Raw genomic sequence first — 17,894 nt, 5'->3', positions numbered from 1 at the left:
AGTTGTTAATGTTAATTCTTCCTTCTCCTTTCTTAAGATCTTTCTGCTTGTATAGTTTATTGCACCCAAATTCAAGTTGTTATATAATGTTAATACATGTTGCAGTGACTATTAATACAAGATTAGATGTTTATGTTCGTATGGTTTGTTGCAGCCAAACACATGTAGTAGTTAAAGTTAATTCTTCTTATGATGTTTCTGTTTGTATGGTTTGTTGCATCCAAATACAGGTGTTAATGTTAATCCTTCTTGTAGTGACTATTAATACAAGATTAATTGTGCACATATCGCAATTCTATTGTTTTGGCTGTTTCTTGTCCCAATCAAAATTGGTATTTCCCATGCTCCCAATAAGTGATAGTATTATCATAACCAATTGCTTGTTAACAAAGATAATTAATTTTATTCAAATTTTTAGACCAATCCAACGCTATTCACTTGGTTAGACACTTAATTTCCTCCATCCAATAAGTCAAATATAGTTATATTACCTTATGTTTTTCTATAAAGGCAAACAAACTAATGACTTGAAAGCTGAAAATAGTGCCACAAATTTTTTTTTCTTTTTTTTTGAATCTCTTTTTTTCGAGATTTTCGCAGCAACCGATGCATATGTAAATGTTTAATTCATCACAACCAAGATTTAGATATGTGAGATGTCGCTGATCAAAAGTCAATCTCTTTTACTACTACTACTATTTAATTTAGACATGTGTTCATCTGTCAAAAACAATGATGTGTATTAACGTTTAATTAATATAACTTTATAAACTCCATGCCATTTGCCATATATAGATTCCCCAACTGTAGAAGGCAGAAAGATGCTTCTTGAAACGACAAAACATGACTCAAGAAAATAAGATATCTTCAAAAATGGAGTACTATACTACTACTTATTGATTTGTCCTAAAACCCACACCTTATTCTTTTCATATATACATGTCAAACACACACAGACACATAATTGAGATGGGCAGTTTTGGAGTGAGTTGCTCCTCAATTAGACCTTCATATCCCCCTAAAAGCAACCATCATTCTCATTCTTCTTCTCTCTCATATTCTTCCACCACTCTCAAGGTATTCTTTCTTCAAATGCTTACATATTTGTCTACTGTCAATACATGTGTGTTTCAGTGTGTGCTGACATGTAAGCTTATGAGAATCTTTGGATATACAGCCATTGTCGAATGAGCTCCACAAAAGCAACCCCATTTTGCTCCAAGTGTCAAAAACGATCAAAGAGGCCTCACTGAGATTGTTGGATGCATTTGTCGATTCTGTATTCCACTTTATTGATCAGCCATTACTCCCATCTCAGGTAACACTTCTTGCAAATGGGATTCATAAAGTTTCAGTCTTTTCCATAACCAAAAAAGAAAGATTTCATTTTTTGAGAACATTTCATTCACAGAGCAATTTTGCTCCAGTGGAAGAGATCGGAGAAGCAGTAGACGTGACAGAATCGATAAATGGAAGGATCCCGGATGGTTTTCCGGCGGGCGCTTACATCAGAAATGGTAGCTTTCTTCGTTAGTTCCAATATGATATTCTTAGTTTTTTATAAATGATTGTTTTCGGATTACAAATAGTATATTAATAATTTATATCTAGTGCATAAATTTGTGCTGGCAGTTGTTTTCGTAAAGCAGATTTATGTCCGAAAAGGTAAGTCTTTGATCATGAAGTAGACAGTGACATAACAATGATTTTTTTCTCATATAGTTGGAGTTTTGGAGATTGTAGGAATCTTTATAGTAGTAAAAGCCAGAACTAGAGAATTAATTTTTTGTTGACGTAGAATAAAGCTCATTACAAGGATCTATGCATAAGGCTCCAAAAATTCCTGTTTGAATCAGTGAAACAAGTATATACAATCATATAATTCTTGTTTACTTGCTCTGCTTGACTTTGCAAGTTCCGTTTCTTGTGTTATCCTATGATGATTCTGTCATATCTGCTTGATTCTTACTCGTTGCCACCTATACACCCTGCCTCAAAAAAACTCCACAAGAAATAGAAGTTCAGTGGCATCATTCCCTTCTGTAGTTGGAACGGACAAATAGGTCTAGGATGTGTAAAAAGGTACGGTCTATTTCCTACAATAGCCTTTCTTACACGTATGTGGGAGTATTACTTAGTGTTGTAACATGGAATGTTCCATTTTTTTGAGGTTTCTTGAATTTTCCTGACAAAAGATGATAATGTTGCCTTGGTGCAGGGCCAAACCCCCTATTTGGAGGTCTAAAATCGACAAATTCCATATTTGGAAAGTCTAGCCACACTTGGATAGAAGGAGAAGGCATGCTTCATGTTTTATACTTCTCTAAAAATGGTGAAGGAAAATGGGAGATTTCCTACAGAAACAAACATGTTGAAACAGACACTTTCAAGCAAGAAAAGGCTAGGAAGAAACCGGCGTTCCTCCCGGCTATAGAAGGAGATTCTCTAGCTGTGTTGTCTGCTTATCTTCTTAACTATGTGAGGATTACATATTGGTACTAAAAATTAGGTGGCTTTTGACCTTTTTTTTCAAATTGAGATCACTGATTAGGCGATTTCTCTGTTTTGTGTTAGTTGAGATTTGGGTTTGTGAACAAGTATCTGAGCAACACCAGTGTGTTTGAGCACTCTGGGAAGCTCTACTCATCTGCAGAGAATCATATCCCTCAAGACATAGACATTTTCACATTAGAAACGGGACGAAATTGGGATGTGAATGGTTCTTGGAATAGGCCATTTACCAGCCATCCAAAGGTAACTAACTTGATTTCATGTTTTTTTTTCCACTTTTACTGTTTGCTTCGTCATCTGTTAATCTTTAGCAACACAGAGAGATCCAGACACGGGAGAGCTTGTAATTATGGGGATTCATCCGGAAAAGCCTTACTTCGAGCTTGGAGTGATCTCAGGTATGAATGCTAGAATCTTTTACATTATTAAGAACTGAATTGTTGAATCATTTACAATGAGTTTTCTTTAGTTGATGGAGATAAACTGCTTCATAAAGTAGATCTCGGACTAGATAGATGCTGCCTTTGCCATGAAATAGGGATCACAACGAGGTAAGAGCTCGTTGCAGAGGAAAATTAATTCAATTTTTGGCTTCATTTATGATGATAGATGGCCTTGTCTTGATCAGGTACAATGTAATCATGGATTTTCCTCTGACAATAGACATAAATCGACTGATAAGAGGCGGGCCGTGAGTGTTCTTCACCTTGATCATAACAGTATCTGATAAATCTAGAGCCATTTTTGATTGATTGCTCACTTGTAGTCTAATAAAGTACAATGAGGAAGAATATGCAAGGATTGGCATCATGCCTCGTTATGGAGAGGCCGATTCTCTCAAGTGGTTCAACGTGGAGCCAGGCTGTACTTTTCACATCATCAACTGCCATGAGCAAGACGATGATGTAGTTGTCTTGGCGTGCAGGGCCCGTGACTCCATGATACCAGGCCCCGACTTTGGCCTTAACAAGCACGAGTGGTTCTCAAAAGGGCTTGAGCAGACTGGTGCACATGCTCCATTTCTTTCGCGTGTTTATGAATGGAGGCTCAACTTGCTCACGGGCGAAGTGGTGGCAGAGAAGAACCTCACGGGAACGGACTACTCCATGGAGTTCCCAATCATCAATGATAAGTATATTGGCAAAATATGCAAGTATGGCTACACACAGGTGGTCAGCTCCAAGGCCAGCTCCACATCAGGTAGCTCCTGTCATATTTCTAACGAGAAATCGAGCTTTTATAGTCCGTATTAAGGTTCACACGTTGTTTCAGGCACACCAAAATATGGAGGGATGGCCAAACTTCACCTACAAGAGAGGGAACAATGTGATGCGCAGATCAAGGTCGAGCACCACAAGCTCCCGGGGAACACCTTCTGCTCGGGCATTGCTTTCGTGGCCAAAAGGAGAGGCGCAGATGAGGATGATGGATGGATCGTTGCATACATACATAATGAAGATAGGAACACATCTCATGTAACTAACTATGACAGAATCAGTTTTAGTGATGAAGTTTTTGGCGAATCTTGACACTTTTTTCTTGTAGGTGTACATCGTTGACGCCAAGAATTTCTGCAACGAGCCGGTTGCTGTAATCGATCTTCCAAGAAGAGTGCCTTATGGGTTTCATGGAGCTTTTGTGCCATTTTGACTGTGTATAAACAACTATATGAGATTAGGAAACAATAGTCATCACTTTGTCAAAGATATGTAACAATATAGTTTAGTGTGTTTGTGTCATTCAAGTGTTGGGACAAAGATTAAGAGAGACTGTCTTATTTCTTGAACATTAGAATAACTGAGAAGTCTTGTAAGATTTCACTGTATAATGTATTTGTATATACACAAGTTAATAAGATATTTTTTGTACTATTTAACTACTTTTCCCTATTATGAATGTGAAATCTTACAAGAATTCTCAGTTTCTAGTGAATTAAGACAGTTTCTCTAGTGAATTAAGACAGTTTCTCTTAAAGCTATCACACGCTATCAACGAGTTGAGTTGTACACGTTCGTGAATAAATCCTGTGCAATGAAGGCTTTCCATCCAACCGCCTTAGAACACGAACTTAGTGTGTGAGTCAACGGGCTAGTAAACCAGTGACTATTAATACAAGATTAGATGTTTATTTTCGTATTGTTTGTTAGAACCAAATAAATGTAGTTAATGTTAACTCTTCTTATGATGTTTCTGTTTGTATGGTTTGTCATAAGCCAAGTACAAGCTGATTGTTAATGTTAATCCTTGTTGTAGTGACTATTTTTACAAGATAATTGTGCACCTTTCGCAATTTATTTTTTTGTTTTGGTTGTCTCGTCTCAGTCTAAATTTGCATTTCCCATGTTTCCGATAAGTGATAGTATTATCATAGTAGTAACTAGTAACCAATTGGTTGTTAGCAAAGATAATAAATTGAGGGGCGCACTCTAGTTGCATTTGAATAATCCGTTCTCACATTAATTTTATTATTGTTATTCATTAATTATATAATCTCATAAGTTTGTTAGTTATGGTTAATTTGATTTGAGCACTTGTCTTTAAATCGTGTTGTGTGAAACTGAAGAGTTATCGATCTCTTTTATTAGTATTAATTGTTGCCAAGGCTAATTGGAGATGCCCTATGATTTCTTAAAAGACAAGCATACTGATGATGATTTGAAATTTGGCAAATAATGCCACCATATTTTATTTTCGACAACTTGATTTTTTTTATCGAGATACTCGCAGTCATGCAAATGTAAATGTTTAATTCATCTAATTTAAACAAGATTTAGATATGTGAGATGTTGATTCATGTACATAGTCAAACATTTTCTATTGAATATGGATATCATCACGCAGTACTACTTTTGTTCCATAGAAATAGACTATTTGAGGATGATAAGGTTTTTAATAGACGATTCATAAGTTAAGAGAGAAGAAGAAAGAATAGTTGAAATAGTGTAATGGTTAGTGGGACTTATAAATGATGTAAAAGAAAAGGAGAAAAAATTTCTATAAATGAATATAAACTATTTTTGTGGAAATGACAGAAACTGAAACTTAGCCTATTTCTGTGGGCGGGGGAGTATATGCTAATCTGTTGAAAGCAAATTGTGTATCAACGTTTGGTATAACTAATCTCCTATATTCTATAGATTCCCCCACTATAAGGTAGAAAGATTCTTCTTGAAACGACAAAACATGACTCAAGAAAAAAAGATCTCTTTAGAATAGCATAGCATTGATTTATCCTAATACCCACACCTTATCCTTTATATATACATATACACATGTAACTATAAAACACACATAGTTGAGATGGGCAGTTTTAGAGTGAGTTGCTCCTCAATTAGACCTTCATATCCCCCTAAAATCAACCATCATTCTCATTCTTCTCTCTCATATTCTTCCACCACTACCACTCTAAAGGTTTTCTTGAAATGCTTAAATATTTGTATGCTATCAATACATGTATGTTTCAGTGTGTGTGTTGACATGTAAGCTTATGAGAATCTCTGGATTTATACAGCCATTGTCGAAGGAGCTCCACAAAAGCAACCCCATTTTATTCCAAGTGTCAAAAACGATCAAAGAGGCCTCACTGAGATTGTTGGATGCATTTGTTGATTCTGTATTCCACTTTATAGATCAGCCCTTGCTCCCATCTCAGGTAAAACTTCATGCAAATGGGATTCATAAAGTTCTAATCTTTTCCATAACCAAAAAAAGAAAGATTTCATTTTTGTGAAGTTTTCATGCAAAAAGAGATTCATAAAGTTTCAATCTTTTCCATAACCAACAAAAAATGATTTCATTGTTTGTAAAAATTTCATGCAAATGGGATTCATAAAGTGTCATTCTTTTCCATAACCAACAAAAAGTATTACCATTTTGTGAAAATTTCATGTAAAAGGGATTCATAAACTTTCAATCTTTTCCATAACTATTAACTAAAAAAAGAGATTTCATTTTTTGTGAAAATTTCATGCAAATGGGATTCATAAAGTTTAAATCTTTTCCATAACTAACAAAAAAGATTCCATTTTATGTGAAAATTTCATGCAAAAGGGATTCATAAAGTTTCAATCTTTTCCATAACCAGCAAAAAGATTTTTATTTTTTTTGTGAAAATTTCATGCAAATATTTGGTTTCATAAAAGTTTCAGTCTTTTAAAAAAAAAGATGCTATTTTTTGTGAATATTTTGAGCACAGAGCAATTTTGCTCCGGTGGAAGAGATCGGAGAAGCAGTAGACGTGACAAAATCAATAAACGGAAGGATACCAGATGGTTTTCCAGCAGGAGTTTACATCAGAAATGGTAACTTTCTTCGTTAGTTCTAATATGATATAGTACTTAGTTAATCAGAAATTATTGTTTACAGATTAAAAATATATACTAATACTATGTAGTTCATAAATTAATGCATGCAAGTTGTTAAAGTTTTTGATCATGAAGTAGACAGTGACATAACAATGATCGTATCTCTCATAAAAAATAGTTGGAGCTTCAGAGATTGTATGAATCTTTATAGTAAAAGTCAAAACTTTTTTTGTTTGATGTAGAATAAAGCTCATTACAAGGATCTCTGCATAAGGCTTCGAAAATTCCTGTTTGAATCGATGAAACAAACATATCGATTCATATAATGCTTGTTCACTTATTTTGCTTCACTTTGCAAGTTCCGTTTCTTGTGTTATCCTTTGACCAATTCTTGCCACCTATACGCCCCACCTCAAACATCTCCACAACAAATAGAAATTTAGTGGCATCAATCGTAGTTGGAAAGGAAAATAGGTCTAGGATGTGTAAAAAGGCAGTCTCTTGCATACAACGGCCATTCTTACACGTATATGGGATCATTAGATAGTGTTGTAAGATGGAATGTTGTTCCATTTTTTAAGGTTTCTTGAATTTTTTTAGACAAAAGATAATGATGTTGCCTCTGGTGCAGGGTCAAACCCCCTGTTTGGAGGTTTAAAATCGACAAATTCCATATTTGGAAAGTCTAGCCACACTTGGGTAGAAGGAGAAGGCATGCTTCATGTTTTATACTTCTGTAAAAATGGTGATGGAAGATGGGAGATTTCCTACAGAAACAGACATGTTGAGACAGACACTTTCAAGCTAGAAAAGTCCAGGAAGAAACCGGCATTTCTCCCGGCTGCAGAAGGAGATTCCCTAGCATTGCTGTCTGCTTATCTTCTTAACTATGTGAGGAGCACAAATAGTATGTGGTTTTCGACCTTTTTTTGGAGTTGAGATCACTGATTAGGCAATTTCTCTGTTTCGTGTTAGTTGAGATTCGGGTTTGTGAACAAGTATGTAAGCAACACCAGTGTGTTTGAGCACTCTGGGAAGCTCTACTCAGCTGCAGAGAATCATATCCCTCAAGAGATAGACATTTTCACACTAGAAACGGGGCGAAATTGGGATGTGAATGGTTCTTGGAATAGGCCATTTACCAGCCATCCAAAGGTAACTAACTTGATTTCAAGTGTTTTTTACTTTTACTGCTTCCTTTGTGCACCGATTAATCTTTAGCAATGCAGAGAGATCCATACACGGGAGAGCTAGTGATTATGGGGATTCATCCGGAAAAGCCTTACTTCGAGCTTGGAGTGATCTCAGGTATGAAGGCTACTATCTTTTACATTATCAATAACTGAAACTTTCGTGGTTGAATCATTTTCAACAAGTTTGTCTTTAGTTGATGGAGATAGACTGCTTCACAAAGTTGATCTCGAATTAGACAGATGCTGCCTTTGCCACGAAATAGGAATCACAACGAGGTAAGAGCTCGATGCATAGGAAAATATATTCATTTTTTGGCTTAAATTATGATAGCCTTGTTTTGATCAGGTACAATGTGATCATGGATTTTCCTCTGACCATAAACATAAATCGACTGATAAAAGGCGGGCCGTGAGTGTTCTACGCCTTGATCACAACATTATCTGATAGAACTAGAGCCATTTTTTAATTGATTGATTGATTGATTGCTCACCTGTAGTCTAATAAAGTACAATGGGGAAGAATATGCAAGGATTGGCATCATGCCTCGTTATGGAGAGGCCGATTCTGTCAAGTGGTTCAACGTGGAGCCAGGCTGCACCTTTCACATTATCAACTGCCACGAGCAAGATGATGAGGTAGTTGTCTTGGCTTGCAGGGCCCGTGACTCCATGATACCAGGCCCCGACTTTGGCCTTAACAAGCATGAGTGGTTCTCAAAAGGGCTCGAGCAGACTGGTGCAGACGCCCCATTTCTTTCGCGTGTTTATGAGTGGAGGCTCAACATGCTCACGGGAAACGTGGTGGCAGAGAGAAACCTCACGGGAACGGATTACTCCATGGAGTTCCCAATCATCAATGATAAGTATATTGGAAAAATATGCAAGTATGGCTACACACAGGTTGTCTGCTCAAAGGCCAGCTCCATGGCAGGTAGGTCCTGTCATATTGAACTAGAAATCGAGCTTTTATAGGCGTAATAAGGTTCACACATTGTTCCAGGCACACCAAAATATGGAGGGCTGGCCAAACTTCACCTACAAGAGAGGGAACAATGTGATGGGCAGATCAAGGTCGAGCACCACAAGCTCCCGAGGAACACCTTCTGCACGGGTGCTGCTTTCGTGGCTAAAAGGGGTGGTGTAGACGAGGATGATGGATGGATCATTGCATACGTACATAACGAAGACAGGAACACATCTCATGTAACTAGCTATAACAGAATCAGTCTTGATTATGTTTTAGTGATGAAGTTTTTGGTGAATCTTGTCACATTTTTCTTGTAGGTGTACGTCGTTGATGCCAAGAATTTCTGCAACGAGCCGGTTGCTGTAATCGATCTTCCAACAAGAGTGCCCTATGGATTTCATGGAGCTTTTGTACCATTTGACTATGAAGAAACACTATATGAGAGATTAGGATAAATAATGAAATAGTCATCACTTTGTAAAATGATAAGACAGGTGTAGTACTATGTTTGTGTCATTAAAGTGTTATGACAAAGATTTGGAGTGACTGTCCCAAATCTTGACCATTAGAGAAACTGAGAAATCTGTAATATTTCACTGACTGATGTCTTTGTATGTACATAAATGAATAAGATTCCTTGTGTATTTAACTACTTTTCTCTTTTTATCCTTTTATGAATGTGCAAAGACATGTACGCTTTACAAGACATAGAAAACTATCACACCACTAGACATTGTCAGCGAGTTGGGTTGTTTGGAAAAAAATTCCGTGCAATGCTGGCTCTCGACTCAACCACCTTAGAACACGGATGTAGTGTGTGAGTCAACGGGCTAGTAAACCAGTGACCATTTAGACAAATTATAAGGCAATTGGCAATAGTTGCATTTGTTTATTGAGTTGTCCTTTTGTGTATGAAAACAAAAATTATATTATCACTGAAAGATACATCTGGAAGCCGTTTTCAATTTTCAACATGCTATAATTTAAGAATTCAATAATGGAGAGTTGACAAAGATTGGTGTAACAAATAAGAGAACGATTTTTATGGTCAATAAACAGACAACAATTCTAATTAAAATATACAAAAAGCCCTTCAGTTGAAAGTAACATCTTGGCTTCTTGCTTCAACAAGATAATGGCATCATCAATCAATCAAAGATGCTTTATTGAAAATAAATTAAACATATGATTTAGTTGACAGAAAGATAAAGAGTAAACCAAAGGCATCATCATCGCTAATAACTAAATTTGACTTAACATAATCTCTTCAACTCATGATCAAGAATCACACTGCATCAAACTTACTAAGAGTGAAGCAAAGTATTGATAAATTTGGAGAAAAGATCCATCTAAAATGGTTCATCTGAGACAGCTGATTGCTGTCCTGTCCTTGCTGATATGTGTGGAAGCTCAAAACACAACCAACGAGCACGATATGAGCGACGTAAATCCACTCCGCCCGAGCATGCCAGTTGTGCTAGTAGTCCTATCCATCATGTTCTGCCTCACTTTCCTCATTCTGGCATATGCCAAGTTCTGCCACAGAATCAGATCCGAGCCGTCTGATCTTCTACAGGGCCCTAACGGGGCCGTTGGATCAAGAGCCCGGTTTTCAGGTGTAGACAAAACCATCATAGAGTCACTCCCTTTCTTCAGATTCTCCTCACTCAGAGGCTCGAAAGAAGGCTTAGAATGTGCCGTGTGCCTCTCAAGATTCGAGGACACAGAGCTCCTTCGTCTCCTGCCCAAATGCCGGCACGCCTTCCACATGAGCTGCATCGACATATGGCTGGAGAATCACTCCAGCTGCCCCCTCTGCAGGAACAAGTTCGATGCAGGAGACATCAAGAGCTTGAGATACAGCAGCAGCTTCAGATGCCCGAGCAGCTCGAGGGAGGAGCCTAATCTTGAGTTCTTCATACAAAGAGAGCAGAGTCAAGGGAGGTCAATGAGGTTCAACCTTGCCCACACACTACAGAAGTTAGCTAGAGGGAGGAGAGACGATCCGTTGATTCAAGAATTCAAGAATCAGAGCGATGGAACGCAGAATCTGCACAATGTCAAGCATAGGATCATTGTATCAGATGTCATTCACAAGAGCAGGTGGAGCGATGTCAACTCCTCGGACCTGATGTCTCTCAGCTCCGAGATGCTGAGTGTCATGGAGGGAAAAGGGCTGTCCACAAGTGGGAGGTTCAACGACGAGGATGCAGCCAAAGAGCATATCTCGAAGATCAAGGAGGATATGGAGAGGAAGAGGCTGTTTGAGTCCAAGATTGTTTCAAGAACTGAAATTACTAGCTCTGGTGAAACCTCTGGCTATCCCAACATTGATTTGGACTCTGCCATGATGTCTAAATCATTGGATCCGTCCCAGAAAAGATCGATGTCCGAAATTACAAACGTGTCGAGGTTCACAGAACTGAACTCAAGCAGCAGCAGCAGGATCAGTGGATTCTCAACTTCAGTGAATTCAGAAAGAGATGAAAAAGTTAGAAGGCTTTGGCTGCCTATAGCTAGGAGAACCATTCAGTGGTTTTCTGGTCAAGAAACGAGCTCGGATGCCAGACAACCTACGGTGGATGTCTGAACCCATCCTGCATATTTTATTCACCAAATAGATCATAGTTGGCACAAAACTGTATCTAGAAATTCATACATGAACTTTGATGACACTTTCTTGATGTTATATATACTTGCAATCGACTACATAAAAGCTCGATTATCTCAATCTACGCAAACTGCATTACTCATACAACTAAAACCAAGCAGTTTTCTGTCAAAAACAGAAAAAAACTAGTACAAATGATAGCCATGATCTGAGCTATCTACATCTGAATTAGTACTACTATCATGGTTCCTTCTCATCATCCTCAGCTCATCAACACGGCTAACGCTGCTATGCGGGCTTTCCTCCTTAATCCTCTTGAGCTTCGCCTTCCTCCATTTATACTTGTTGTACCAATGCCTGACCAGCAGCCAAGCAAGCCCGGAGAACACCACAGACGAGCACCCACCTCCGAACACCAGCAGCTCCACGGACACCCAACGAGCCCCCTTATCCTCAGGCATGATGGTCCAGATAGCAGCAATGTAGGCTGCAGTCATGAACAACGTGGACAGCCACATCACCTTGTGCGTGGCGCTCATGAGCTTCATCATCGTCCTCCTCGTGATGGGGATGATGCTCACCAGAACATTCACCACGCCCACGGACAGAAACAATGCAGCTATGTTACAGACCATGAACACCTTGAAAGCAGCCCTGTCCCCCCTCAGAGCCTTCCCATTGTCTTGGCTGAATCCACCAGGGGGGTTGATCCCCGCAGCAAATGTCACGGTTGCAATCAAGACTGCAACGATGGTCACAGTCTTTCTCGCGTTCCTCAGCCCCTCGTTCTGCAGCTCCAGCTTACTAGCCCTGTGGTGACTCTTGTGGCGATGGCGTTGGTGCTGTGGAGTTGTATTAGGCCAAGGCAGTGGCTTCCTATGGCTAACCTCACTGAACCTTCTAGAACTCGACTCGACCAACTGCTGGATGTCTCTCATCCCGGGAGAGAGCTGATCACACCTCTTCGCTCCTGCCTCAAGCAATGCAGGCACGATAGCCAGAGCACCCGAGTGACTTGCATCCGATTCTACCACATCCAGAGCTGTGTATCCCTTCCCATTCAAGCAATTCACCTCGATCCCGATTTTGAGCAGATATATAACCATCTAAAAACCATAAAAAGATTCAACTTTGAGACAGTCCCACAACCACAAATGATAAAAAAAACATCAAGATTCACTCACAGCAGTTAGTTTCCCAGCAGTAGCCAAGTGCAAGACAGTGTTTCCGTCGTTTTCTTGCATATTAAGAAGCTTAGTCATGTTGAGAGACTCGGTTAAGTACTTGACAACTTCATACTGATTGTTCTTGACAGCCAAGTGCAGGACAGTCTCCCCATTTTTGGTGGTGGCCTCGAAGAGCTCGAGGCTGAGAGAGAGGATCTCGTCTATTATGTTAATCCGGCCCTTGATAGCAGCGCAATGGAGAGGGGTACGCCCCTCTCCGTCTTCGATCAAGCAGAGATCAGAGTCCAGCTTCACAAGCTCCCTTGTTATCTCAAGATGGCCCTTGCTGCAGGCTAGGTGCAGAGGAGTCCACCCTTGGGGGCTCCTTCTCCACGCCAAATCCGGCTGTCGATTCACAATCTCCTTCACTATCTCTGCACTACCAAACACCACAAGGCAGCGTAGCATAAACATCCAATTCATCCACACAAACAACTTTTTTTCTTTTCATTTTTTCTTCTATTAACTATACTATTTCAAGAAACAAACCATTCTAGTAAATGTGCCTCGTTTCCTTTTATGGGTCGTCCCACTTAAGTCAATTACTTATTACACTAAAAAAAATTCAAACTTAGTAAACTCTCCTTATCTTCTTATCTCGGTTTGAGGAAAGGTTTGTTGGGTTGCAAACTCATCCCACATAGGAAAAATGGAGGAAGTTGAAAGCAGTATATATACAAAGTGTTGTTCAACCCCAATCAGTTTGAGTCCTTTTAAAAGTGACCCAAAAACAAATATGTGCGAGTTTAGCCCAAAGCAGACAATATCAAACATAATGTGCAGTAACAATAAAACGAGCTACTTATAATGAGACTGAAGGAGTAATAATAACGAAAAAGGCGAACCTGTATAACCAGAAGAAGCAGCAACATGAAGGGAAGTGAGTTCCATATCCAACTCCAGCATGAGCAGGGCGGGGAAGCTCTCGGCGAGATGCTTGGCGACGAGAAGGCGGCCGCGCTGGCAGGCGGCGAAGAAGACGCTCTCGTTTCTTGAATTGAGCTTGTAGGCCAGCCACGGATCGGTGTCCAGCAGCAGCTTCACGATCTCGAGGTGGCCTTGTCTGGACGCCTGGTGCAGCGGCGTCTCCAGCTCGGCGTTCTCAGCCGCGGCCATCTCCGGCCACGCGGCCACCACCTCGGCCGTGTAGTCCACGTGGCCAAGCATGGCCGCGAGGTGGAGAATGGTGTTGCTTTGGGACCCTAAAGAGGATTGTTTCATCAAGTTCTCGTCGAGACGGATCAGTTCTCGGAGAGCCTGGACATCGCCGCGCGTCACGGATTCTCGGAGGCGGCGGTCCATGGCGGAATGCGGCGGAGCTGTGGCTCGTGAATGTGGATGTGTGGTAGTATTTATTTTGTAGGATTAATGCATGGTTTTTCCACAAGGGGAAATGATTAGGAAGGTTCGGAGACAAGTTGCAAAACGCAACCTTTTTGGGTTTGTTGTGAGTTTTAATTTGATTAAAAAAAAATACTACTTTATGAGACAACGTATTATCATTTGATTAAATGAAGTTGGATGTCATGTACTCCGTCTGTGAATAAATATCTCATATTTGACCGGCTCGAGTTTTAAGAAATTGTTTGACTTTGTAAAGAAAAGTAGATAGGAAAAGCTAGTGCAATTTGATACATACTTTTATATATTATTAATTTTATAATAAAATGTGAGTTAAATGAGTTAGTGGGATGAGGGGTCCATCTAACAAATATAGTAAAAGAGAAATGGGACATTGTCTGCAGGGGCAGAGCCAGATAGTTCCGAATGGGCAGATTTGTATGATGAGTGAAATAGGACATTTATTAGCGGATGTACGAAAAAGGAAAAATGAGACATTTAATGGCGGACGGATGGAGTATTATGTAAAACATGGGGTGAAGATATGTGGAATAACTACCATAGTTATTGACGTAGTGTATTGCATGAAGAGTCTGCTCGATCCAAGCGCATGTCATTGGGTGGCCGGTGTTGGCTCTGTCACTTGTTGACATAATTATTGATGAAATCTCTTAAATGCGTTATTAATCGATGAAGGTTTATGTATCAATATAAGATTAAATGTGTTAGAAAATGTTACATTTAGATTTCTTATGCCGCGGTATACCGAATCTTCGGTGTACCGATATATACCGGCATATCGAATCATCGATATATACCGATGCTTCGGTATATAGTGTACCGGTAATACCGATTGAGAAACTAAGCTAGAGAGAATTTTGAGCAAAAGTAAGCTAAGGAGAGAGAAACTAAGTAAAACTAAAATCAATATTGTTCTAATAGCTAAGACTGTTTGTTTGGTGCACAATTTCTCTTTAAATACTCCAATATTCAGCTGAAATGTTCACACATGCGCAACACACATGAGTAGGTAGTGCTTTCTTCGAGAAGTCTACCCTTTCTATCCACAGTTGGAATCCCTTGACTTGTTTTACCTATGTTCGCAGATTGGCCAACTTCGAACGCTCTCACTTGTGTTCTTTGCGAAATCTCCAATAAAAATACTATTAATCGCATCTTTATATATTTTACTCCTAAGTGTTTACTGGACTCAGGGTGTCAATGGGAACATACTTCAATACAATTAAATCCTTTAAAACCTTGACATAACCTCTATACCCTTTATTGATGCCATAAGAGTTTTGACAGTCTGTCGTTACCCTCGCGGCCATAGCCAACAATAGTTACACCATGATATTGATCATCATCACCATCACCATTACCAGAAAGCTAAATCTTCGTAATATGTTAGTATGACTTATTTGCCTTGAGATGAATTAAATAGGCTCGTGATGAAGGCGAAAATAATTTATAAATTTGCACATCACTTCCATAAATAACTAGATCTAAAAACTCTAATTTGGTATGGTTCTGCATGTCTACATAGGGGTGGTGAATTATACCGAAATACCGAAATACCGGACCTACCATACCGAAAAAATACCAAAAATACCAATTTTTGGTATTTACCGTAGTCATACCGTAACGAAAAATTCGTTACGGTAACGGTGTTAGATTTCCTATGCCGCAGTATACCATGGTATATACCGTCATATCGAATCATCGATATATACTGATGCTTCGGTATATATTGTACCGATATACCGATTGAAAAACTAAGCTAATGAGAATTCTGAGCAAAAGTAAGCTAAGGAGAGAGAAACTAAGTAAAACTAAAATCAATATTGTTCTAATAGCTAAGACTGTTTATTTGGTACATAATTTCTCTTTAAATACTCCAATATTCAGTTGATCTGTTCATACATGCGCAACACATATGAGTAGGTAGTGCTTTCTTCGAGAAGTCTACCCTTTCTATCCACAGTTGGAATCCCTTGACTTGTTTTGCCTATATTCGCAGATTGACCAACTTCGAACGCTCTCACTTGTGTTCTTTGCGAAATCTCCAATAAAAACACTATTAATCGCATCTTTATATATTTTACTCCTAAGTGTTTACTAGACTCAGAGTGTCAATGGGAGCATACTTCAATACAATTAAATTCCTTAAAACCTTGACGTAACCTTTGTATCCCAATTGATGCCATAAGAGTTTTGACAGATTACGCGAGATCTCGCGGCCATAGCCAACAATAGTTACACCGTGATATTGATCATCATCACCATCACCATCACTATCACTATCACTGACAAGCTCATAGTTTATGATGTTTAGGTGGGTGATTAACACAAGTTGTTGAGTAATTTGAGGCATAAAGTTTAAGTTTCATCCACTTATTTGTTATTTTTAGAGCTAACGAGAGTGTCAAAGTCTTGATGCAAAAACAAATCTAAAACGAGCTTAGACGGAGTTCAAAGGACGTTCTGGCTGAAAATGCACATAGAGAGACAGAGAATTCGCCCGGTCAGACGTTTTCCACCGAAGAAACGCCCTCCCGAGCGTTTTGAAGCGAGTTGTGAGTTCCAGGTGTTTAGACAGTCACGGATCACCGGGTCCAGTGTTTTTGACAACTTCCTTATTTTGCCCATTTTTCACTCCAAATATAAAAGGGACTTCACACATTTGAGCCCTAACTCCCACACTACTAAATCAAGAGCTAAAATAAGAGAATAAAGAGGAGTTGAAGGCCAAGGAGCTTCTCCTCTCAAGAGATTGAAGGAGAAGACTCCCCACCATCAATTCCACCTATAGGGAGTTCTAGTTTATCTTTCTATTATGTTTTTTTTTTCATTTTCTTTGTATTTCCTTTTGTTTTGTCTTTGACCATGAGTAGCTAGATTTCCATTAGGGATTTGGTAAAGTTTGAATGGATTGTATGGATTGAATATATGGTTGAATGCTTATCTATCTCATTTTGTTGGTTTTGTTGATTCTTGAGCTTTTAATATCTAATTGGTATGCTATCAATTAGATACATCCTTTTTGCCTAATTGTTGTAATTGAGAAATGCATGATTAGGATAGATGTATAATCAACAACTCCGTGCATTATATGTGATCGAGAGATGCATGAGCTAGAGAGAGGGCTTGGGTCCGTTATTTTAGGGAGTCAATCTTGAATTGTATGGAGGAGACTCCTACTCTAGAGATTGAATGTTGAACTAGGAATTGTATTTCATTGTTTTTGTATTCATTATTTTAGAGTACAAAATACACTCCTATATATAGGAGAAGACTACTTAAATGTACCTAGGAAATAGATACTTGGAAACATACTCTACTAATGACATATTCCCTAGAGAAGATAAAAGTACCCTTCCAATGTCTTGGAACGTATAAACTACTAATTCCAACACTCCCTCTCAAGTTAAGTGACGGGATTCCCGATACTTAACTTGCGGAGCACATTCGCAAAATTCTTCGCTCCAACTGCCTTGGTAAGAATATCTGCAAGTTGATCTCCAGATCGGACGAAGGGAAAAGCAATAATCCCAGCTTCAATGTTTTCTTTGATGAAATGTCGGTCGACTTCGACATGCTTGGTCCTGTCATGTTGGACTGGATTCTCAGAAATGCTAATTGCAGCCTTGTTGTCACAAAAAAGTTGGCAAGTTTTAGGGGATAACAAGCCTAATTCGTTCATAACAATCCTTAGCCACAATATTTCCATGAGACCACTTC

The 17,894-nt window shown here is 39.0% G+C and overlaps 4 protein-coding genes across 4 annotated transcripts; 3 read left to right on the top strand and 1 right to left on the bottom strand.

Moving 5' to 3' along the window:
* Positions 1 to 949: 949 nt before the first annotated feature.
* LOC125212325 (carotenoid 9,10(9',10')-cleavage dioxygenase 1-like) lies at positions 950 to 4,387 on the top strand. The gene is made up of 11 exons (XM_048112455.1): positions 950 to 1,077; positions 1,178 to 1,318; positions 1,412 to 1,517; positions 2,219 to 2,478; positions 2,575 to 2,754; positions 2,831 to 2,909; positions 2,981 to 3,062; positions 3,140 to 3,202; positions 3,278 to 3,711; positions 3,784 to 3,986; positions 4,057 to 4,387. The coding sequence occupies exons 1-11, from the start codon at positions 970 to 972 to the stop codon at positions 4,159 to 4,161; spliced, it is 1,761 nt and encodes a 586-aa protein (XP_047968412.1). The 5' UTR covers positions 950 to 969; the 3' UTR covers positions 4,162 to 4,387.
* Positions 4,388 to 6,779: 2,392 nt separating this feature from the next.
* Positions 6,780 to 9,430, top strand: LOC125210194 (carotenoid 9,10(9',10')-cleavage dioxygenase 1-like). The gene is made up of 9 exons (XM_048109765.1): positions 6,780 to 6,812; positions 7,416 to 7,706; positions 7,791 to 7,970; positions 8,045 to 8,123; positions 8,203 to 8,284; positions 8,355 to 8,417; positions 8,506 to 8,939; positions 9,009 to 9,211; positions 9,293 to 9,430. Exons 1-9 carry the CDS (start codon positions 6,780 to 6,782, stop codon positions 9,428 to 9,430), a joined length of 1,503 nt encoding a protein of 500 aa, XP_047965722.1.
* A 770-nt stretch (positions 9,431 to 10,200) lies between these two features.
* Positions 10,201 to 11,664, top strand: LOC125211564 (E3 ubiquitin-protein ligase ATL42-like). Its single transcript, XM_048111421.1, has one exon. It carries the CDS (start codon positions 10,330 to 10,332, stop codon positions 11,563 to 11,565), a length of 1,236 nt encoding a protein of 411 aa, XP_047967378.1. The 5' UTR covers positions 10,201 to 10,329; the 3' UTR covers positions 11,566 to 11,664.
* Positions 11,665 to 11,708: 44 nt separating this feature from the next.
* LOC125211563 (ankyrin repeat-containing protein At5g02620-like) lies at positions 11,709 to 14,146 on the bottom strand. The gene is made up of 3 exons (XM_048111420.1): positions 13,658 to 14,146; positions 12,771 to 13,186; positions 11,709 to 12,692 (listed from the first exon to the last, which is right to left on the bottom strand). Exons 1-3 carry the CDS (start codon positions 14,112 to 14,114, stop codon positions 11,772 to 11,774), a joined length of 1,794 nt encoding a protein of 597 aa, XP_047967377.1. The 5' UTR covers positions 14,115 to 14,146; the 3' UTR covers positions 11,709 to 11,771.
* Positions 14,147 to 17,894: the final 3,748 nt, after the last annotated feature.

This window comes from Salvia hispanica, chromosome 3 (assembly GCF_023119035.1).
Source record: "Salvia hispanica cultivar TCC Black 2014 chromosome 3, UniMelb_Shisp_WGS_1.0, whole genome shotgun sequence".
In the NCBI taxonomy this organism is placed as follows: Eukaryota; Viridiplantae; Streptophyta; class Magnoliopsida; order Lamiales; family Lamiaceae; genus Salvia; species Salvia hispanica.
Note: the sequence above shows the minus strand (reverse complement) of the source record. Positions and strands in the feature narration are given on the sequence as shown.

Excerpts from the sequence above, each read along its gene's own strand:
- LOC125212325 (XM_048112455.1), top strand. The coding sequence starts at position 970 with ATGGGCAGTTTTGGAGTGAGTTGCTCCTCAATTAGACCTTCATATCCC. Across the intron at positions 1,078-1,177 it reads ATTCTTCCACCACTCTCAAG|CCATTGTCGAATGAGCTCCA; the intron begins GTATTCTTTCTT and ends TTGGATATACAG. Across the intron at positions 3,203-3,277 it reads CGACTGATAAGAGGCGGGCC|TCTAATAAAGTACAATGAGG; the intron begins GTGAGTGTTCTT and ends GCTCACTTGTAG.
- LOC125210194 (XM_048109765.1), top strand. The coding sequence starts at position 6,780 with ATGGTTTTCCAGCAGGAGTTTACATCAGAAATG. Across the intron at positions 6,813-7,415 it reads AGGAGTTTACATCAGAAATG|ACAAAAGATAATGATGTTGC; the intron begins GTAACTTTCTTC and ends GAATTTTTTTAG. Across the intron at positions 8,285-8,354 it reads GAAATAGGAATCACAACGAG|GTACAATGTGATCATGGATT; the intron begins GTAAGAGCTCGA and ends TGTTTTGATCAG.
- LOC125211564 (XM_048111421.1), top strand. The coding sequence starts at position 10,330 with ATGGTTCATCTGAGACAGCTGATTGCTGTCCTGTCCTTGCTGATATGT.
- LOC125211563 (XM_048111420.1), bottom strand. The coding sequence starts at position 14,114 with ATGGACCGCCGCCTCCGAGAATCCGTGACGCGCGGCGATGTCCAGGCT. Across the intron at positions 13,187-13,657 it reads TGCTTCTTCTGGTTATACAG|AGATAGTGAAGGAGATTGTG; the intron begins GTTCGCCTTTTT and ends TTGGTAGTGCAG. Across the intron at positions 12,693-12,770 it reads CTGCTGGGAAACTAACTGCT|ATGGTTATATATCTGCTCAA; the intron begins GTGAGTGAATCT and ends TATGGTTTTTAG.